At 43.1% G+C, this 22,830-nt stretch overlaps 1 protein-coding gene and 1 long non-coding RNA gene across 3 annotated transcripts; one reads left to right on the top strand and one right to left on the bottom strand.

Annotated features, from left to right (window-relative positions):
* Nucleotides 1-487: 487 nt before the first annotated feature.
* Nucleotides 488-4,917, bottom strand: Krt10 (keratin 10). 2 transcript variants are annotated; one of them, XM_034504728.2, is made up of 8 exons: nt 4,321-4,917; nt 3,435-3,517; nt 2,735-2,891; nt 2,464-2,625; nt 2,236-2,361; nt 1,772-1,989; nt 1,151-1,503; nt 488-867 (listed from the first exon to the last, which is right to left on the bottom strand). In XM_034504728.2, the coding sequence occupies exons 1-8, from the start codon at nt 4,915-4,917 to the stop codon at nt 761-763; spliced, it is 1,803 nt and encodes a 600-aa protein (XP_034360619.1). In that variant the 3' UTR covers nt 488-760. The 2 variants fall into 2 exon arrangements, with proteins under 2 accessions (XP_034360619.1, XP_034360618.2); XM_034504727.2 differs by having other exon boundaries at nt 1,171-1,503.
* Nucleotides 2,610-5,089, top strand: LOC143442669 (uncharacterized). The gene is made up of 2 exons (XR_013111036.1): nt 2,610-2,936; nt 4,094-5,089. It is a non-coding gene; the product is annotated as an uncharacterized LOC143442669 (long non-coding RNA).
* The last annotated feature ends 17,741 nt before the right edge of the window (nt 5,090-22,830 follow it).

Genomic DNA, 22,830 nt, shown 5'->3' with positions numbered 1-22,830 from the left:
TTAAGTGTATACTGAAAGAACAAGGTCTTTAGTATTGATTACATATAAGGGTTGGGGGAAGCAAGAGATTTAGATGTGGCTGTCTGAACCCACTGCTGTCATCTGGCAGACACAAAATAACTTTATTGGGTGTATAACAATTTTGATGATTTCTGTTGGGCTGGGTGAATTTGGTTGAAGCTCTGTAGGAAGATGTATCATAAGTAGTACTTAAGACTTGGGAAGCAATATTATAATTGGAAGAAAACAGTCAGAAAATATGAGAAGTAAGAAAGAGAATGTGAAACTTCCTTTTATATTGGGAATCTTATTTGAGATGATTTCAAAATTTCCAAGACTGAAACAAGTTACAGCCAAAGAATTGGGAGTTCTCTACTCATTGTGTATCTTTAGAAAATGTAAGTTTGGGGGAATTATGGACTTTTTCATCCAAATTACTCATACTGGTCCAAGCACACCCATCCAATTAAATAATAATTCTGACAAATTTTGATAGTTTGCATCAGTAAGAAAGTTTATTGAAATTCATTAGTAAATGAGAAATTAATTAGTAAATGAGAAAGCTTCCTTTTTTCTCCACAAAAGAATACTTTCTGATAAATGAAAAGAAGAAATGCAGAAACCACAAAACACCGTATAGACCCTTAATTTCAAGGAGTTAACCTATTTCCATAGGCCATTAAGACAGAAGTGTTTTCTTGGACATTTGTTTTCCACACATCTGTGCAGTGGCCTGTGTAAAGAGACTCTTCTATGCAGCTTAATAGAAGTGTTTCTTGGTTTCTGATTCAATCATAGACGAAAGGACTCTACCCTCAGGTGTCACCTCCTCAATAATCGTCTTGATCACTCTGATTTTGTTAGTATCTGTAAATAATAAAAAATAAATTAGGATTTAGGTGAAAAGCTTTGTAGGGATCCTAGCTATTAATAAGCTATTACAAAAGAAAGATTATTCAACTTTTCCAAGTTCTGAAAAAAAAAAAAAAATCCAAGCCGTATATGGCATTTTGAAATACTGATGTCTATAATATTATTAAAAAACACAAATGAAAACCTAACTCGAGATTTTTATCGTTTTAAAATCAGCTCTTCTTTTGTTTAAAGAGCAACAAAACCGTTGGAGAAAGTTAAAACTAAATCAGATTACCCCAGCTAGTTTCTGCTGACCTTGGGCCTTTAGAGGATTGGTCGCCGCCACCGGACCCTCCGGAAGAACTCTTGAACCCTCCACTTCCGCTCTGGCCTCCACCGGAACTTCCGCCGCCGTAGCTGCCACTGCCTCCGTGGCCGCCGCCGGAACTTCCGCCGCCGTAGCTGCCGCCACCGCCGCCGCTGGAACTTCCGCCGCCGTAGCTTCCGCCACCAGAGCTTCCGCCGCCGTAGCTGCCACTGCCTCCGTGGCTACCGCCGCCGGAACTTCCGCCGCCGTAGCTTCCGCCACCAGAGCTTCCGCCGCCGTAGCTACCGCCGTGGCTGCCGCCGCCGCGCCCGCCTCCGGAACTAAACAAAGTGAGACGGTTAAATGCCGTCACTTCTAATATGGAGGCGTCAGGTTGCGCTCCAGTGCAATCTTGAGAAAGTATAATCCAGTCAAGTTTGTCTATTAGTTTCCATCCATCCGTAACAGATACTTACACACACAGCCCTAATTCCTGAAAACATCACTGCTCCCCTTCCCGCCTCTGGCTTTTCCTTGGGTTTGGGCGAGCTTTACTATGTAGAATACTGAAGGAAAGCAATTGAGGATATTTGCAGGTTTCCAATATACCTTCCCTCTCCTTCTAGCAGGCTGCGGTAGGTCTGGATCTCGTTCTCCAGTCGGGTCTTAATGTCTAGAAGTTGTTGGTACTCGGCGTTCTGGCACTCGGTCTCAGCCCGAATCTGTTGCAGCTGTTCCTCCAGGGCGGAAATCTGGCTTTGAATCTGGGAGAGCTGCACGCAGTAGCGACCTTCTGTTTCATGCAAGGAGGCTTCCAGCGATTGTTTCTGAAAAGAAGGTTTTATTAAGTATAGTGAAACATGGAATTCAGTAAGACTTCATAGAAGGAAAGTAAATAGGATGCTTGCTTAAAGGCAGCACTGCTAAAGTTTGAGCACCACTGCCTCCATGCGAACAGTACCTCCCTCCCCACCTCAAAGCTGCAATTTCGATTCTAATTTCTTGCCCCAAGGCATTCTTAGCATGAAAAATTGAAGGATAAAATAGAAGCCAGTTTATAAGATTTAACGTACCAGGGCTAGCTGGGACTGCAGTTCGATCTCCAGACCCTGAACGGTACGTCTCAATTCAGTGATTTCATTCTTATAGCCGGACATTTGTTCAATGTTGCTGTCAATTTCTGTGGTGAGTTCCTTGCTCTAGAGGATAGATTAAAGAAAAAAAGAAATGGGAAAAGATGAGAACATTTGGGCATGCTAAGAAAATATGGGCTTCACTGAGAAGTTCACTGAAAGGTTTACCTTTTCATTGAACCAGGCTTCTGCGTCCTTACGATTCTTTTCTGCAAGTTGTTCGTATTGGTTTCTCATGTTGTTCAGCAGCTGAGTCAGGTCAACCCCTGGGGCAGCGTTCATTTCCACATTCACATCGCCAGTAGACACATTTTGAAGGTCTCTCATTTCCTGTTTGAGGAACAGTTAGATTTAATTAATGAATGCACCATGACCAAGATGAGATTTTTTTTCTTTAAAGGGGGGGCCGGGAGAATGTAATTATGTAATTTTATGTCACCTCTTCGTGGTTCTTCTTCAGGTAAGCCAGCTCCTCCTTTAGGCTCTCGATCTGCATCTCCAGGTCAGACTTGGTAAGGGTCAGCTCATCCAGCACCCTGCGCAGGCCATTGGTGTCTGCCTCCACGCTCTGGCGCAGAGCTACCTCATTCTCGTATCTGAAACAAGCAGGATGCAAACACTGGATATACAGGAGAATGAAGGTATACCCGGATAAAGACTGGTTACAGTGCAAATACAAATTTGGTTTCATGTCATGGCAACATTTGTAATACATAAATTCATGTAGGAATATTAATCAATAGTTTGATATGAAGAAAGCTGTTACTTTAAAATACATCTTCCTTTAACGATTACCCAAAAGATATGATTACAATTAAACTTTTTTTTTTTTTTTTTTTTTTTTTTTTTTTTTTTTTTTTTTTTTTTGGTTTTTCGAGACAGGGTTTCTCTGTGTAGTTCTGGCTGTCCTGGAACTCACTTTGTAGACCAGGCTGGCCTCGAACTCAGAAATCCGCCTGCCTCTGCCTCCCAAGTGCTGGGATTAAAGGCGTGCGCCACCACTGCCCGGCTAAACTTTTTTTTAACAGCTCAGCACTGTTTCACTCTGGATGAGTCCAGGAGATGTAAACGTTGTCGTGGGCATCCAGGGCCATTGTTAGAAGCCCCTGCTGTTTTTGTACCACATCCATGTAACTTACTTCATCCTGAAGTCATCAGCTGCCAGTCTGGCATTGTCGATCTGCAGCAGGACATTGGCATTGTCAGTTGTCATGTTGAGGATCTGAAGGGAGACACAAGTTATTGAAAAGATCAGGTGGGCTTATTGCTTTTAGGTTAGCATAGGTGGGTTGCACTTTTATGTAGTTCTCTTCCAAACATCTGGAGGGAGGTTAGTTTAAACCTAGACTGTCACAGACTTGCCAGACATTTCCTCTGGGGCTTCCAGTACCTTTGTGGCTATGATTCCTTTCTGAGCACTGGCTAGGACTGTATTATTCCTGCAGCTCTGACCCTCTTCTTTAGAGTGTGTGACTTGTCTGTGTTGCAGCTAACTTTTGAGTGACTCATGTTTGTATTTGCTTCATTTGTTATAAATACTTCTAGGGGTTAATTTATAGATGTAATTAACAGATTCCCTAGAGACAAAGGGTAGCTCACTTCTATGTTGGACAGTTGGTGTTATTGCAATGTTAGTACTGGATATGGCTTATTTGTTTGTAAGTAAGCCACACACACACACACACACACACACACACACACACGAATATATATGACATATACATTTAAAATTATTTTAGCTCCCACATTTACATATGGTCTAGCATCGTTTAACTGTGAACTCATATATGTTTGTTAGAACCTATAAGGTTCTGAGTAGTCTGCCATCCTGGAAGACAGGCAACGCATACCAGATGAAGGTTGACATGGCTGTACCTTCATAAATATCTTTGATGACTTGGTTACACCAAACATGAAAAGTTAACAGGTAAGAGACAGTGATCAGCTGCGCTATGCATAGCTTAGTTTCATCTGTCTGCATTCCATGCATAAGAATGATGGAGACTAGAATTTGAAGTGCCTTACCTTCCCTTTAAGGTCTTCAATGATCTGGTAGTATTTGCTGTAGTCCCGGGGCTCTCGCTGGCTGGAGTTCCCATGTTTCTCATACCACTCCTTGATTTTACCTTCCAGCTCATAGTTGGACTCTTCCAGAGCCCGGACTTTGTCCATGTAGGAAGCCAGGCGGTCGTTCAGGTTCTGCATCGTCACCTTTTCATTTCCAGACAGAAGGCCACCACCATCTCCTCCAAATCCACCACCAAAGCTTCCTCCGTAGCTACCTCCACCAAAGCTACCTCCACCGAAGCTGCCACCTCCAAAGCTGCCTCCTCCAAAGCTGCCTCCTCCATAGCCTCCTCCAAAGCTGCCTCCTCCATAGCCACCACCAAAGCTGCCTCCTCCAAAGCCTCCATAGCTACCTGATGAGCCCCCAAAGCAGCCTCCACCAGAGCTCCCACGGCTAAAAGAGCCACCGCTGAACCCCCCTGAGCCAAACCCTCCACCAAGGGAGCCTTTGGTGCTGGAAACTCTGATGGATGACCCACCACCTCCTCCTCCTCCTCCTCCTCCACTGCGGCTGGAAGAGTACTGCCTGCTGCTGGAGCTGAATCGAACAGACATGGTGGTGTAGTGTAGCTCAGGGAGCGCCTGCTACCAAGGACAGTGCCGAGCCTTTATATACTGAGAGGGCGTGTCTCACAGGTGCTAGGGTTTGCTTACTTGTATGGTTTTCTTTTTGCCAGCCTAGCATCTTTGGCTTATGATTGCATAAATTATCTTCAGTAATAACCAATACCTTTTCAATGCTTTTGAATTTGCCCTGAGTACGAATGGGAAATTTGCTATGTTGAAACTGAAAATGGGTGGAGATCAGACAAGTACATTTTACCTTTTGAAGACCATTGAGTAACTATTAAAAATCAAAGTTTTCTAATGTTAATTTAGCTTGTACTTAGTACTTGCAAAGTTCAAAAAGTAAGAGAACTTTGCTTATAAATTATACTTGAAATAAGAACTTTTCAAATTCCTGTTTTAGATAGCTTTGAGGATTGCAGTAAGTAGCAAGTGTGTTGTCCTTGTACTGTGATAAGGATCTTGATGTGAGTAAATACAAAAACAGAACAGACTGAACTCTTATCAGGGTTAAGAAGTTGTCACATTTAAAAAGCACAATTTAGGAAATTATATGTATGTATATATAATATATATGTATACATATGATATATAATATATACATTAATATATATGTGATATATATCACATATATATTTATATAATCTCATATGTAGAGGGTTTTTTATTTGGCAAAGGAGAGTATATTCATATTTTTTGCTTATGGAACTGTACACAGGAATGACTATGGAATCTTCAAATTCTTGACATAAAATCATGAAGTTATTCTATGTTACTTCATACTTTTAAGTTCATGGTTCAGGTGCATATGAAGACCATGGTGCACAAATTCTAAACATAAGAAGCAAGGGACTAACTTTAAGCTCTGCCTGGTTACAAAGGGAGGTTTTATTGCACAAAACGTTTTCTTGTAGCAACATAAATCCAGGTTACAGAATGGCACTTGCTTCAGGACTTATAGGTCAGACTTGTACCTCTGTTCCCAAGCTAGATTTTCCTTCTCAGTAAACAAGAAAAACATATTTCCCTTGGATATACTGTGCTCAGATTTCAGTGGGACAGTATCCAGGAAAGCATTTAATTGGGACTTTACATGACATAAAATTATTTTATAACTACCCATAGGCTATGACATTGCTCTTGTTAAAATATCTTACACATATATTTACATGTATAGGATTCACACATGTTTTAGAATTATGTAATGCTTTTTGTGATAGGTCAATTTAAAAACCTCTAGAACAACCCACTGACATAGGACTAGCTGTTACTGTCTCAGTTTTGTCAGGAAGGTGAAGCTAAGAAATGGCGTGATTTTTCCTAGTGATAGCTGGCTGAACCAGGGTTGGAAGCATGACTGAGTCTTGGATTTGTCTGTTTTATACTCTTCCACTTTACGTAATCCTTCTCTCCTGTGGTAGATTTGCTGTTAGAGAAACCAAGGCTCCGAATCTCACCACTTGCTTCTCCCCCTGGGAAAAAGCAAAACAGAAAGAACATGGAAATGGGAAAATATTGAAAACACAGGGACTTGGCAGGGTTCCATTAGTAATTGATTTTTCAAATGAAATCTGTAGCTGCAAATTCCATAGAACAGGCGCTATAGAAATTGTCTCTGCAAGGGAAGGGGGTTTGGCTGAGGGCACTGGTGAGGAGCTGCCTGCGAGGCTGCAGGTTCCTGCCAACAGACTGCAGCTCCTCCAACTTGTCAGAACCTGCAAGTAGGGCAGCCGCTGAAAGAAACAAAAAAGCCCTGAGCATGGGAATTGATTCTTGTGAAGATAACACATCAGATTAATGGAGACTAACAGGAGGGAAAGAAGACCCTGGCCGATTCAGAGAGGTGAAGCCTTGCTCTCAAAACTTGATGGAAAGAGAAAGCAAAGAGCTTTTGATGTTAATGATGACCACCACGGATTTAGGGTTTTGATTTTCTTAGGTTTTCTTTAGTGTTAGCTTTTAATTTTCTGTGCTGGAGAAAAACATAAAAACCTCAATCTACTCTAAGCTTGGTCTAAAAATAGTAGGAAGGGCTATCACCATTCTACAGAGCAGACCTTTGTCTTTAATTGCGCTTACTGGCTGAACTGAGTTTTTGGCATGAGCAGGATTACAAAGGTGCCAGTGAGAACGTCTGATGCTAGCCCTGGCATGGCTTGCATGTGGTTGTCTTAACCCACCTCATAATCCTGCTGCCCTCAGTGTTTGCCGTGTTTCTGTGTAAGTCATGGGATGGCCAGAAGGATGCGGATGACGTTCCGCTTCTGTCCTTGAAGACCTCTCCAAGTCATTACAGTCTGGCTGAAGGGAAAAGCTAAGACCTGCAATTTAATCGGTACATGGTAAAGGAGTATGGGGCTGGGCGGAGCCCACATTTCCCTCCCATGTGTGGTCTTCAGATGGTTTACTTTCAGTCTTCCCCAGTTCTCAGAGAATAGATGTTATTTGCCCAATTTTATAGCTGGAAAGCACTAAACCTTAGAAATTGATAGGAATTATTCCAGCGTCACACAGCTGGTTGTGCTAGAGTCTGGTTTTGCTATAGTGACAGAGATGATAGTTTCCATGACATTGAATTGATGTTGATGAGGCCACTGGACTGAATTTCACAGTACAGGTGGAATTGAGCTGAATCCTGTGAAGCATGGGTTGGAGTCTTCAGTACGTGCAACAGCAGAGAGAGGACTGTTCTGGGAAGTGAGGACCGAAAAAATACCCAGCAGGTGGAGACTCAAAGTGGACCAGTTTGGCTGGAACATGTCACCCATATTCATTAATTTATTCATTTCTTCAACAAGTTTAATTGAGCACCTGCAATATGACCTAAGTTTACATAGGTGACTAAGCTATAATTCCAACTCCTCAAGGGATATAGTGTGTCCCTGGAGAGGCAAACAAACATACCCATGGGTCCAGGAGACTGTTAGAACAATCTAGGTTACACTGGAGGGTACGGACAGAGTGCTAAGGGAGTGCAAAACAGGATTCCAGGAGTTGTGTGAGAGACTTGTATATCTGATTGTGACAAGGTATCCATAAGGTCCATGCCTGTTAATTGGGAAAATGTGTAAAAATCGGTGACTTTAAATCTGTGTAATCATCCCACCCCTCCCATTTTCTTCATCTGTACTGAGGTAGTGGCTGCCTGGTAGCCCTGGAGGATGCTGTAGTGATTCTGTGGGTGGGCTCCAGAGTCACACTCACTGTTTACTGTGAAGCTTGGTCCTTGTTTCCTCTCTCTAAAATAGGAATTATAACTTTGCTAACTCTTGTGGTGTTATCTTGGGAGACTCATGAGTTAATAAATACAAAGCATTAGGACAGCAGATGACAGGCATAGAAGAAGAGCTTGGTGAATGTTTTTGTTATTGTCACTGATTGCTGTTTCTTACAGCCTAACCCACTTAGGGCTGCAAAATATGAAAGCACGGGGTATAGGAGATGGCTTCATTGCTAAAGTGCTTGTATTTGCTGAGTTCAGCCCCTCAGAACCTGTGTGAAAAAGCCGAGCATGATGATCCCTGTCTGGAGTCCCAGTGCAAGTAGACAGGGACAAGAGGTCCCCAGAGACTGGCTGACTAGCCAACCCAGTTTATTTGTAAACTTTAGGTAAGAGACCCTGTCTCAAGAATATGGTCGACAGCAAGGAAGGTACCTGACTTTGACCTTTGATCTTCACGGGCATGCACATACATACACATGTACATATGAAAACACACACACATACACACACATGCACACACACACACACACACACACACACACACACACACACACCCCAAAAGGATATGGTTAGAGGGTGAAAAGTGGCTGAGGAGGAGAGCAGGGTGAGGAAGGAGTTTTGAGCCTGCTTACTTTATGACAAATGTGCCATCTGTTTTTCCGTGAGTGGTACTTGCTTCCTTTTATTTTTTAAAAACTTATCTATTTTCTACTGTCCAACAAGTCACTAATTTTAACATATTTTGCTGCCAAGACTCTAAACCTGGCTCTCAAATATTTTCCCCAGGATGATCTCACCAGCTTCTGAAGTCTTACTTAATTGATTTTTTTTGGCTCCTCGTGTCACTTGAGATCCAGTCTGTTCACCGTGGCATGATTAATGCCATGGAAGCAGTGCTGTCATCACCTCTTCAGTGTGCTGGAGCTTCTGTGATGGATTAAGTCTTCTCTACAGCCTAGCTTGCCCCTGTCCAGCCAACCCTATGCCCCCTGTGGTGAGGGTGGTGGGGCTGATCAAGAGCTGCATTTTCACAAAGTAATTACATGGCCTTGGACAAGATACTCAGCTTTTCTATGTTTCAAGGTATTATCCTGTGAAATATGGAGGCCAATGCTACTAAACTTCAAAATACCAGTACTGTATAAGCCAATGAAAAATGTTAGCATTTCCTAGACTATTATCCAACTACAAGCAGGCCTTTCCATTTCACTGTCAGCCAAACATGCTCAGTTCTACTGCGAGGACCTTGCTTGTTGTCCCCAGTCTGGAATGGCTTTCTTCCCTGTGGCTGGCTTGTTCCAATCACCAGCCTCAACCGCAGACTCTGTCTGAGGTGCCATTTTATTTATGAGTTTTTCACCATTAGGCCATCGCATGGCTGTCTCTTAGTTCTTGTGTTGCACTGAGGTTTGTGATACAGAGTGTGGGCCTCCTCATTACTGGGCATTTGACTTCCTCTGTAGAAGAAACGATGCCTTAGATTCTTGGCACACAATCGTAGATACTGATTGTTCTTTGAGGCGTTTTCAGTGCCCCCCCTTCCCCACTTTCTTTTCCTTGCTTTGTTCCCTGGACATTTGTCTGGACATGTTGGCACTCTTGCAAGTTGAAAACAGAAAGGCTAGTCAAGAGTTGATTTTTCTTGGAAAAAAAATTATGATACTTGTGGATGTGAAAATGTTTTATAAGGATATGACATTCAAGATTCTACATAACACTCCCAGGGCAGCTTTGGGTGATGTGCATCTGAGGGGTAGACCCTACGCCTGCATTTCCCTCTTCAATCAAATCATTTGTTTGATCTGCTGAGATTATCTTGACACTGCTGAGACAAGCACTTGTATTATGAAATTTGAATTTACCTGCCCGTTGTCCTTCTCCTTAATCCCCCCCTGTAAGTGTGGAGCGCAGTAGGGTTAAACACAGCATGATTTAGCTGTTACATTTCTCTTGTATATCCCAGGGTTCTTCTGGTCAAGCTAACACCATTCTGGGAAAGACCATTTCCTCCAGTTGCCTTTGGAGGGGAAACAGTGACACAGAGTGGCAGGTACAAATGTAATGGCCATGTTGGTTCTCACAAGAGAAGAGAAGAGCTGGAAGAACCAACTAAACCAACCTGCACAAACTCCAGTCTTAAAAGACTAAAGTGAACATTGTCAAATGATAGCAGCTGTTCTTCACTCTTACAGATCTACAAAATTCCTTTAGGAATCTTTGTTCTTCGTCCATGTTGATAATTTAAAGAATGACGGGGTGTAAACCATAGCACTACTGGGCATGACCCCCCCACACACACACATACATGCACGCATGCACGCATGCACGCACGCACATGCACACACACACGAAGTTTATGTAAATCTAAATAGAATATTGGAGATTTTGGCTTAGAAATGGGACATAGAAGTTTAACTACACAGTAATAGTTACCTCCTCTATCTATTTTAATTAAGTATACAATGTGTAAATTGAAGGAAAATCATATGAAGTAAAATTAATCTCTTAATATTATTCAGAAAATTCTTAGATGCCTGGCTTAAAAAAAACCAATGACTAATTCCATAGCAAATGTAGTTCTTTATCTGAGTCACATGTTTTCCTCAGTGGATCAGAGTGCAGAGGACTAGACTTTAATAACTATTTATGTAATGCAGTTGTATCAGAGAAATTGACCGTGACCATTCTGGCTCTGCAGCCCTAGAGACTAACCACATCCCAAGACTATTTAATTTCTTGGATTAAGGCATTTAACAGATCTGCAGCTTGAGAGTTTCCAAGTCCAAGGCCTTGTGCCGAGCATCTCACCTGCATATTTATCCCATTAGATCCTAACAGCAACTTCATGTGGTTTACCCACAACTCTCTGGAAAGGGCTTTGCTGGCATTTCATCACATTTATTTTCTGAGCAACTCTTCAAACTCCCCTGAGATGACTTAAAACTGTATTTCCCAGCATTCTGACTTAGAAAAATTAGTGAGTACATAGGGATTTTATTTTATTTATTTCAAACTGAAAAACTTTCTTGTCGCTACTAGAAAAAAAATGGCGCTGTGGTGGAAAACACGGACTGGTTTGGAGGGAGAAAGAATGGGTCAGTGGAGCTGTCCTGGAAGAGGTCAGATCTGCAGCTCTCCCCCATGCTCCTTGGCTCTGCCCACGCTTCGGGAGGGCCTCTCCTGCTTGGGTTTCTGGAGGTTCTCAAGAGTGTCAGGACTGTGCTCAGCCCCAGTATAGTCATTAAATCGATGCAATTAGCCACCATGCATAATCATAGTGTTAATCCTTTTATACTGCTGGTTTTTCCAGAAGCTGCTAGCTCCCATTTGGAGCTTAAGCCTTTCCTTCAGGTTTTAACTCTTTAAATCTTGGGGAATACAGTGCTAATCTGACCTAATGTGCTAGCAAACCAAACGAGACAGAGCTTGCTGGTTCGGAATCCCCCAGCTTGCAAGCATGAAGATCTGAGCTTGGGTATCTAGCATGGTAGAAAAAGCAGGGCCTGGTAGCACATGGCTGTAATCCAACCTGTGGGAGGGTGGTGACCAGAGAATCCCTCAGGCTTGCTGGTCACCGAATTGGTGCTTTCCAGGTTCAGCGTGACCTTGTCTAAAAAAGAAGGCAGGTGATTGAGGATGACATCCTCTCATACATGTGCATACTTGTACATACATGTGTGCTCATGCACATGCGCACACACAGATGAATACATATACCCCCCCACATGTGCTCATGCACATGCGCACACACACATGAATACATATACCCCCCCCCACACACATACATCCAAATAAAAAATTCAAAATAAGACAAACCAGAATATAAAAGGTGGAGTAGTGGAAAAGGTGCACATGTCACACATTTGTCCCTCCTAGTCAACAGACAGCTCTTGTGCCGTGGACCAGACATCACTGTCAGCACCCAGGCAGCTCTTCTTTTTCTCCTCTTTGATTTTTGTCTCTTCTTCAGATTTCTTTGCCTCTTCTTCCTTACTTATCTTCCAGTGTATCCCAAGAATCCAAGATACCTGAACATGGAGGTGCTGGGCCATCTCCCTCCACCTCAGTCTGAGGCAGTCCATTCCTGTAGCCAGGGAGTTGCTCTGCCATTTTTGTGTCAGACTGTGGTGGTCCTAAGAACCCATGGTTTTTCTATACTTGAGTAGACAAAGCACAGAGGGTAGCAGTTGCACTCACTGTTGATCTCCTGAAGCATGAGGGGAGAAATGCAAGGAAAGACAGCCAAGGCTCAGCTTATGTCAGGGCACTTGTCCAGGTGCCATTTTTAGTGCTTGTTGGCAGTCAGGCATCTCCTTGGCCAGCTCAAAAGGGACTCACCCAACAAGACTAGCCATCACTAGCTGCCCAGAGGCGACACATTTCCATTGTTTCCCCCTGTTGCATGTCCTCATGCGCATGACCACAGCCCTGATAAAAGGTCATGTTTCTCCTCCCCCAACTCCTCTTTCCTTCCTCTCTCCCATACCCCCACCCCCATTCCCACCCCAGAGGCAGCCTCTGTATCTCTTTTAATAAACCTCCCATTATGAGGAGTCCTGTTCACGTGACTTTGTCGGAAACTGCCACTTAGTTCCAGCAGAGCTGGCGTATATATTTCTGTAGAAGAGAAACTTTCTTGTATCAGAAAAATCTGTCAACAAACCACTGAAAGTTTCTCCTTGAGAGCTAAAAATACAGGAGAAGAGAAATTAGGAGCCAGATGCCAACATGTAGGCATAGTAACATAATTTAAGAAGTAGTGTGAATGTTCATTCCTCAAGATCCTCTTTCTGTTGCTATAGATCCTCTTCCCACCTTTCCCCATCCCACCTCCAGCTGTAGGAAGACTGTTGCACCCTCTTGCTTCATGCCTTAGGTTTGCTCAGTGTTTGCACTGGGAACCTGGAGAAGGAAGAGAAAAAGGTTATGAGAACTTATTCCCCTGTGGTGTGGCTATACCCTGTTTTTGAAGGCTACCCGTAGTTGTCCTTCCATACCAAACCTACACCTTGTAAACAGTCCTTCATTGGACACTGGACACTCTCCACATATGTATTTCCAGTTGGTTTAAAAAGGTCTGGGGCCAGTATTTTAGGCATGCCATTATGGCCACATGTGTGTCAGGGCAAGAGAGTACAAAGATTCCTCCATCTTGTATTCTTGCTAAGGCTATTTCAGGTTTAACTAGAATCTGATCTCCTAGATGGAGAATCCCATGGCAAGCTTCTTAACTCTAGTCTAGGAGCCAAAGGTCAGGATGTCCTAGCTAACTTAGCCTTTGTTAAACTGCCTGTTTGTGCAGAACCCCCTCTAGCTAGCTAACTGTTCATCTTAGCTCCTGTTGAAACTGCTTGCTTCAACTGGCTGCTTCATGAAGCCTCTCACTGCAGATGCTGAGCGAGAGGCCTCAATGAAGTCTCTGCCCTTAAAAACCCTGTGTTCTATACACTTGGGGACACACTTAAGTCCCCAAACACTTGGCCATCTGGAATAAAGGCTTTCAATTGGCTATGCTCTGTGTCTGAGTGGTCATCCGTGGTGGGCTCCCTATAACATAGGAATTGAAAGTCTGAAAGGTTTGGGAGTTCCAAGGGACACTGAGTTGGATTGTTCTTTTGGATAGGAGGTTTATTAGAAAGGCTATCAACACCAAGGAAAGACAGATTCCAAAGATAGACAGACAGCACAGAGAGGGCTCCAAGTAGAGTTGAGGGTTATAGGCAGAGTAGGAGTCTCTTCTTACAGGCCTTAGAGGAAGCAGGAGATTTTACAATGCATGACTGATGAGTAAGTAGTCCATAGTACTGTGTATGTCAAACCATCGTAGATGGTATGAGTAGGGGAGGGGGAAGTCTTGCATTTCCAGGAAGGGAGGAAGGAATCCTGTTAGGCTGTAACTCTGAGAAGGAGAGAAGTGGGTAGGAGGGATATATTTAGCCCCTAGCTCCAAACCCAATAGCAAATTAGCAAAAACAGCAGTAGCTGTCCTATCGCCACAGTACTGGAATGGACAAGGCCAAGAGCATGGCAGTCTGTCTTCAGACTAGGAATGGCTACAATGAGATATGCCGACTTTCACTATTGCTATTAGAGGTGGCACACCCTCTTCACGGCTTGAGTTTCTCAAAGGTGTGCCGCTGCCCGTCTCACTAGCAGAAACAGCCCTGTATGCATGGTGTATTGTGTGGAAACCTAGACTCCTTCTGTCCCTTGGAAGGCCTTCTCACTGATGCAGTTAAGGTGGGAGGTAAGGGAATGTCTCAGGTGTGATCAGGGTGAGCTGAGACAGAATGGCCTCTGGGACTGATGTCTTCGGAGGACTGCAGAAACCAGCTCCTCATCTTCTCTTCCTCTCTTGACCAGATGAAAGAAAAGATAATGGGGGCAGAGGGTGGAAACCACTGTGAGGTTACAGGAGTTAGAGGGAGTTAAGTAACCGAGGACAATGAGCTCTTCCCAGGCAGAGCCAAGCCTGAGTGTAGAGGCGGGGCTGCCCTGAGTGTGAGAGAGGGTGTTCCCTGCTCTCTGGAGGAAAGGAGCCAGCATCTACTTGAGTTTCCATCCTTGCTTGTAGATATTTGCTTTGCTGACTTCTTCCTTTTTACAGAACCACCCCCCCCCCCCCAGCCCCTGTCAGCAATTAATCCTGTGTTCTGGTGTTGACACCTCAAAGCCACATCCCAGTTTAGTTTGTCCTCCCTGGACAGCCTCCACTTCCCTGTTTCCTCAGCACTGAGAATGCCGTGAGAATAGGCGTTAGGTAGATTATCATCTGGCTAATCTACTTGGGGCTGAGGTGTGACTTACCGATGGGAGAGGCAGGGAGGAGTGCAGAGGCATTCACCGAAGCCATTTAGATTAAAAAAAAAAAAAATGTACCTTTAATCTGAGCAGAATTTGGGGCATGCTGGGATTTGGAATTTGAAAACTTGGAAGATGATATTTTTCTGTATTATTGCAATGACTACAACTTGACAGTATGGTTTGCTGTAACAAGAAAGGCAAGGAAAGCCCTTCGTTGTCTCCAGTCCCTTGTCTTGAGGGACAAGGGCCAGAGTTGCCGCTGATTTCTTTATGTTTTTTAACTTTTGATTCTTTGTGACTTTCACATCATGCATACAAATTCCACTCATCTTCCCATCCCTTCATATTTGTCCTCTGCCTTTGTAACCTCCCCACCCCTGATTTCCTGTTTATAAGTATTTATGAAATAATAGTTACTCTTATGCTTTACACGTGTTATGTTAGACACTCCACTTGTGTCAGTAGAGGCAAAGGTGAGTGAGACATCCTCCTGGCCCTTAAGGAGGATGTCTCAGGAGCGATCAGGGAATGAGGCACAAATAAATGTTGGCCAGATGAGAGTTTCCTAATACAGATTTGTATAGAACATGTGAATTACAGTCCAATAGAAACTAAGGAGATGCCGCTGGAATTGCACCTTTAATAGTGAGTGGGAAGCCATTGCATAAAACAACACACTACACAAAGAGGCCTCGTGTATGGAGGAGATGGAAACACACGGGATGAAGAACTGAGGTGTTTGCTTTGGCATAAAGTTGATGTGTGCGAGTGCCAAGCGATAAGCCTGAAAATAGGTTGGGACCACACCGGGAAGCTCCTTTCATGCCATCTTAAGGAGTTTGGACTTGGGTTCAGAGTCATGGAGCCAACAAGCGAGGACCGTCAACTGGGAGATGAGTGTGGCCCTAAGGTTTGTAAGCTCAAGTTTGCACTAGAAGGATTTTAGGGGAGCTGGGAGGTAGGAAGGTGAGATAGGATTTTCAAGGGTCTGAGTGGGGAAAAAGACAAGGAGACGCCAGGAAGGTAGTGGTGGTGTGGGAAGGAAGAAAAGATAGGAGCTGAATGGTGGCATTCAACTGTGGCTGCGTACAGGTGGACTGTGGGGGAGTCTAAGCTAGGTTTGGGCTTTGAGGAACGTCATTAATTGATCTGAATACTAAGGAGGGGCAGTCTGTGTAGGAAAGCCGGTGAATCAGGGATAGGAAAACTGAAGATGAGGCACCCAAGTATAGCTATCCCTGGTAATGTGTGTCTTGGGATCTAGGAAAGTGTATACAGCTAAGTTTGGACATCACTGGTGAAGAGGGAGCATGGACTGGGCAAGATCCCCTGGGGAGAAAGGAAGGAGTCCAGGGATACCACAGCATGTGATATGTTAACAAGCTTGATGGGTAATGAGAGGGGGAGGGGCAAAGGAAGGGAGAGAGGGAATGTGGGAGAGAGAGAGAGAGAGAGAGAGAGAGAGAGAGACAGAGAGAGAGAACAAACCAGGAGACAGAAGTTAGAAGAAAGTAAGGAAGAAGATACTTTTGAGGAGATGGGCTGGCCAACAGTATCTAAGATTCCAGCTTGTGTTTCAATTAGGCTGTCCTGGGAAGATCCTGTGAGTTGCCACTGTCTTCTGTGACTAGGGAGTGAATGGTTCCAAGGTATTAACTAAAATTACACTCACAGCCTCAGTCTTCATAGTTTACAGATTGTAGTGTAATCTGACAGCTTGTGCAAAGGAAAAGAAACGCCGAGGCTGATGGCAGCTTAGAGGACCGCTGAAGCTGAGTTCATGCACACCGAGGCAGATGGGGAGCCTTAGGACACCTGACTTGTACAGAGAAGACCAAGCTGAAGGTGAAGAGTGAAGGAAGGGGGTGCCTCCAAGCTCGGTTTGTCTCAGAGAAAAGCACCCAGTAAAAGAGATGAGTAAGGAGTGGTCTGGAAGCCCAGGAAACCTCAGAAAACCACAGAGTGGATGGATGCATGGTGGTTCACCCAAGCAGACAGAGGTTCTTCAAGGTTGTAAGTTCACATTCTGCAGAGAGAGAGAGAGAGAGAGAGAGAGAGAGAGAGAGAGAGAGAGAGAGAGAGAGAGAGAGAGAGAGAGAGACAGAGACAGAGAGAGAGAGAGACAGAGAGAGAGAGAGAGAGAGAGAGCACACAGAGGAGAGCTAGGAGAAAAACATCGATGTTATTGTCACAAGGTCCTTGGAGATCCAGGAACAACAAACTTTCCAGATAATTTAGGGCACAGAAGCCAGACCATTCATCATTAGGGAAGGAGCAGGTGGAGAGGTGGAGAGAATGAAGTCACCTACATCTTGTGTTGCTAGAACATTCCAAGTGAGTGTATAAGACAAAGGAGCGGCAAGGAGGAAAGCAGGGGTCATTAGGACATGGGGCACACTGGCAAGTGGAAGTGGCTGGATGCTGGAGTCTTAAAGTATTTATGAAATGTTTCCTTCCAGAAACCAAAGAAAGGAAGACTCAGGGAGAGAAAGCACAAACAGGAGCCCGAAAGATGAACATTAAAAATAATAGTGACATAGGGCCTCTAGTGAGGGTTTGAGAACACCACCAGTCTTCATCTTCCCATCCCATGTAATGATGGTCTTGGTCTCCTAGCTTTCAAACCCTCAAAGGCATGATATGTCATAAGAATAGGGTGGCATTTTACCTCTCTTTGTATCCCCCAAACACCAATCAAACTAAATTTTGGACGGGTAATTTAAAACTTATCATATGAAATTTATAAAAAACAGCCATGTGGTGTAGTTAAAAACCAAAAACCAACCTTATATTTTAGAGAAGCCAACTGTGGTCATTGTTGAGAAGCTGAGTTCTCAGGAAAGTATTCTTGGGTGACTGAGAAAATATAACCTTCATTGTTAAACTGGAGCTACCATCTAGACATGAGTATTGTGTGAATGTAGTTGGCATAGCCTGGCAGCAAGTATCAGTGACCTCCAGGTATGGCAACATTTCATTTCTATGATCAAAAATATGCAGAACAGATTATGGACCATGACAAAAATTCCAAAGTGATTTTAATTTGCATCTTAAGACTCTTTTGATCTAGTCTGTGAACAACTCTTGTTTATTTCGTATTCTGCATGCTCCCGTTAGTGGGTTTAGTAATGATATGAAAGCATTGCTTTAGCTAGTTATTTGGTAAAAAGAATTTATTTCCTGTATGCACTCAATAACTGATAATGAAAAACAGATAGTTTTAGGGACTTTGTAGATCAGAGATAACAATCGCAAAACCTCAAAAGTCCCCCTTCCCCCTCTCTCTCCTTCCCTGTGGCCATTTCTTCTGATACAACATCACTGTGTGCCCAGGCTGGCCTCAAGCTCTCCGTCCTCCTTCTCAGCCTGCTGAGAGCTGGATTACAGGCACGGGCTGACGGATCCTATACAAAGCCTCCCTGATGCCACAGAGTAGACGTTATAAATCGATGAGGACATAGCTTCTTGATATGAACAGACCTGCCACAGAATTGCTGTCAATAACAGTAATCAAGGAAATCACAATTGGTGTTCCAGGTCTGATCTGCGGGAACTAAAACTGTCTCCCTTCCCAGCTTTAGATGGTGTGACATCAACCATGTCCTCATGAAATACACAGATCCAGTTGGAAAGGACCTAAGGAAAGGTCTGGCTTTTGAGTTTGACAACATGGAGAAAGCTAATACCTTCTTCCTGTTGTCTCTGGATGGTTTAACAGAAAAAGTACCAGAGTGGACCAACAGACATGACCACCAACACCTTCACTGCCATGGCTCAGGCTGTAATAGAGTTGCAAGGGACCTCAGAGGCTGTCACCACGTTTCAAGTTCCTGCTGTCTCTCTGGGGACTATGCTAAATGATGCAATCTCTCTTAACCCCTGCAAAAGAAATGCTATCCAACTCTTCTTTAAATCATTTATTTTTATTTTATGTGCTTTGGTATTTTGCCAGCACGTATGTCTGTGTGAGGATGTTGGATCCCCTGGAACTAGAGTCATAGACAATTGTGCGAGCTGCTACGTGCGTGCTGGGAAGAGCAGCCAGTGCTCTTAACGGCTGACTCATCTCTCCAGTCCTCCGATTCTTTTTAAAAATGTATTTTCTAAAGATCTGACAGAGGTGTGGGGTTTTTTGATATTAGTAATTTAGATAACAAAAAAAAACCAAACCCATCTGTACACAGCAGGTATTCACCAATTTTAATTTGCTTCTTTTTGTCTTGTTAAATATTCAACATTAAGAAGATCTCCTTATCAAGTATCTGCAATCTCAGCTTGAGTATTTCAGGTGAAGGGAAACTCGCTGACTTACAAGTGTTATTTGAGACGTTACAAATGATTCTTAACCATCTTTTTTTTTTTTTTTTTAATCTTGGCTTGAAATCAGTTAGACAGATACAACCATGCTGCCAGAGAGTCTCCTCAAGTCTTTCCCATCAGCTCATTCACTTGTTCCTCAGATGACATGGCTTCCCTCTTCTGCATCCCAGGAGCCGTGTTTTCCTGGGTCACTTGTATATCTGTAGTTTTAATCTGTTTCCCTCCTCCACTCCTTTCTGTTTACAGTATTATCTCAAGGGATGCTGTGTGGAGAAATGTGTGTGGTACTTTATGCTACTGAGCTCATGTCCAGAGCAACACTGTATCCTGTGGAGATACAATTCAGAACAGAGCCTCCTTTTCTTATCTAAACTTGTGGAAATTATTTAAATGTAATGATCATTGGGAACACAAATGCCCACCCCCCTCGGTTTCAGGGCGTGGCTCCAGAGTGGCTCACGCGTCCGGAGCACATTTGTAATGGAAACTTGCTTTACTCACTTTCTGGGTTCACCCTTTCTTCTTGGGTGTGGGGCCAAAGTTTGTCACACAGACTTTTCTGATTGTAGTGTTGATTAAGTAATTGGCTCTTAAGCTGTAATTATCTTCCTCTTCAATTAAAATCACATTTCTTTATTGCAACACACAGCCATTGCAAAATCTATTAACACACACTGGAGGGTTTTTTTTTTTTGTTTGTTTGTTTGTTTCACTCCAAACAAACTTTCCCTGAGTATTTATATTCTGGTCTGCCGAGTTGCTCAGCTGTTAGAGATGGTGTTGCCTGTGCTGGGCAGGCTGCTCTTCCCAATAATATTTGCTCAGTACTTTAGAATGTAGTCAGTTTCCTAGTCGGTGCTGCAGAGTGCTCCTCCACTGTACTCATCTGCTCTAGGGTAGTGATTAAAACATTACAATTGTTCTCAGATTTTATAATTTTGGGTGACTCATATGCTGGAGCCATATACATAAATGGCAGCCTAATTGGTACCAAAATGAAAAATTCAATCAGCATAAGCTTTTATTGGAAAATGTGCCAAATGACAGACCAAATAGTTTGATCACTGGACTTTAGCCAATCTTGTCCTTTAACCAAAAAAAAAAAAAATGTTTTTTTTTTTTTTTTTTTTTTTTTTTTTTTTTTTTTTTAAATTAATGGATCAATTTGGGAAATTGCGAATGGTAAGCATGGGTCTGCTCAGTGAACTGTGCCCCAAACTGGATTTCCTGGGAGCTTTTGGGATGTAAATGGAGGATCCACCTAATGTGATCTTTTCAATTCACATGTATGTGGCATACCCACCTCCTCCTGGCTTCATTAAGTACTGGGGATTTGTTTCTAGATAGGATTTGTTTTTAGTTGGCTAACAGTACATGGTGCTACCTTTGTCTTGGTCTTCCAGAACATAATGATGCCATTTGCAGGAAAATGGGTGGTATTGGAGGTCAGCATGCCAGTGAGCTAAGGCAGACTAGAAGGACAGATGGACAGACTAGAAGGACAGATATTGCATGTTTCTGTCGTATGCCGAATCTATATTAAAAAATTTAAGAAGTATTTGGGAAGAGGCCGAGGATCAGTAGAAGTGGTAGGGGATGAGAGAGCACGAGGCAGGTATTTGACTGTGACCCAAACCATCTATATAGGCATAAAATTTTCATAAGAAGTTCATTATATAACTTGATATATGCTAATAAAAGTCCTTACAGCGTTGGTTGGCAGCTTCATGGACTTCATGGATTGATTCTGGGATGGCCATTATGAGTTGAGTTGTGTGTCTGTTTGTTACAGTGGCTTTGGCAGTATGACACTTCAGCTTTGTTCATTTTAATGAATATAGCTTTGGCCATTTGAGCCTTTTTTTTTTTTTTTTTTTTTTTTTTTTTTTTTTTTTTTTTTTTGCATCTGCATGAATTTTGAGATTTTTTTCTCTAGTCCCCTGGACAATTTTGATGGAGATGGTATTGCCCCTCTGGTTGTCTGACTCCCTGAAACAAGAAACCATCTGGATAAATGATGGTATATTCATTAAAAAAACAAACAAACAAAAAAAAAAAAAAACCATCTTTGGGCTGAAGAGATGGCCCAGCAGTAAAGAGCCCTGGCTGCTCTTCCAGAGGACCAGTGTTCAATTCCTACCATTTACATGGTGGATCACAACCATCTGTAACTCCAGTCCCAGGAGATCTGATACTGTCTTTTGGGTTCCATGTACACCAGGCTCACACTTAGTGTAAATAAAGTTTTTAAGAGTCTGTCTTCTAAGACTGAAGTCTAGATTGCCATGGCCAAGGAGCTTGGTGATTTCGGAGTTGGATGCTTTGGTTTCAGTCTTGCCCATCACCTGCACTTCACACTGAGCAGGGAGATGTCACACTGTTGTGTCCTCTGCTCGGACATGGAGGCTCTGCTCAGATGCCGCTCCACGAGAGCCGCTCCTTTTCAGCCCTATGCATTTTTTTTTCTCCATCTCCAAAGGTCTGCAGCATCCTGTCTGCATCTTCTCGCCTAGACAGCTCCCTTTATACCTCAAGGTAAGATGATCTGCAGCCATGTCCGTGGTTGCTCACAGTTGCCTCTGCAAAGCTCCTTTGAGAGAAAAGTAAATCTAGAACAGCCCTGACGAGAAGGACTGAGACACTCCCATCTCATTTTGATCTAGATTATGAGGAATAGTCTGACATTAAAACCATGTTTTTTTTTTTCTTCTTTCCTATAAACTTAGTCTTTCCTCAGTTGCTTTAGGAAAATCATTTTTTATACAGTTTAGTTGATTGTACTCTCTAAGGATGAATTAGGAAATGCCAATATTGCTTCTATAAGTGAATGTGGGCATGCTTTCATCTGATAAATACTGAGTAGAAACCAAGTTAATTTATTTTGTCAAAATAACTTCCTGGCATTCTTAATATGTGTGGGAAGAAATCTTCAGGTTGCTTTCCTCAGAGGATGTCATGAGTTAAAATCCTGCCTGTTGAAACTGAAGAGTCCTTTCTACTGAACCGCCAGATATTGAGCAACGTGATTTCTATCAGTAAGCTTGTGAAAGGACCAAGCTCAGGTTTGCACGCTTTAGGGAAGTTTGCTGTCCCCACAGAGTGCACAGAAGCTGTTTACCAAACCCAACGACTACCTCAGTAAAATGGAAACACCTTTCTCAGCACCTTTTAGTCTGGGGCAGTCAGTCAAATCATTTGATTAAGAATCAAGGAGAGCAAAGTAAGAATAATTAATTTCCAGGGGACTTAATTTAAATATTTAAACACTAATTTAAATAGTTAATCACAAATAATACATCTAGGCAGAAAATACTGAAGGCATCTTCTTAATGCCTCCCTGCATTGGATGCTGCTTATCTGTCGTGTCTTGATAAGCCTGGGTTTGTTCATTCAGCATCACCGGAGGTGAGGTGGAAACTTGAGAAATAAACACAGCTGCTGTTCATGATAGCCATGGTTGGCGGACAGCCCATCACAGCTCTCCTCCACCTCTTACGTTCTTTATGACACCTCTTCTGTGATGGTCCCTGAGCCTTGGTGGTGGGGTCATAGAG

This window comes from Arvicanthis niloticus, chromosome 6, assembly GCF_011762505.2.
Source record: "Arvicanthis niloticus isolate mArvNil1 chromosome 6, mArvNil1.pat.X, whole genome shotgun sequence".
Lineage (NCBI taxonomy): Eukaryota > Metazoa > Chordata > Mammalia > Rodentia > Muridae > Arvicanthis > Arvicanthis niloticus.
The sequence above is the reverse complement of the archived record's forward strand: the minus strand, read 5'-3'. Positions and strand labels throughout refer to the sequence as shown.

Bases quoted from the DNA above. Each gene is read 5' to 3' on its own strand.
- Krt10 (XM_034504728.2), bottom strand. From the start codon at position 4,917: ATGTCTGTTCGATTCAGCTCCAGCAGCAGGCAGTACTCTTCCAGCCGC. The intron at 3,518-4,320 runs GTAAGGCACTTC...GTCTCCCTTCAG, and splicing joins TTGAAGACCTTAAAGGGAAG to ATCCTCAACATGACAACTGA. The intron at 2,362-2,463 runs GTAAACCTTTCA...TCTATCCTCTAG, and splicing joins AAGCCTGGTTCAATGAAAAG to AGCAAGGAACTCACCACAGA.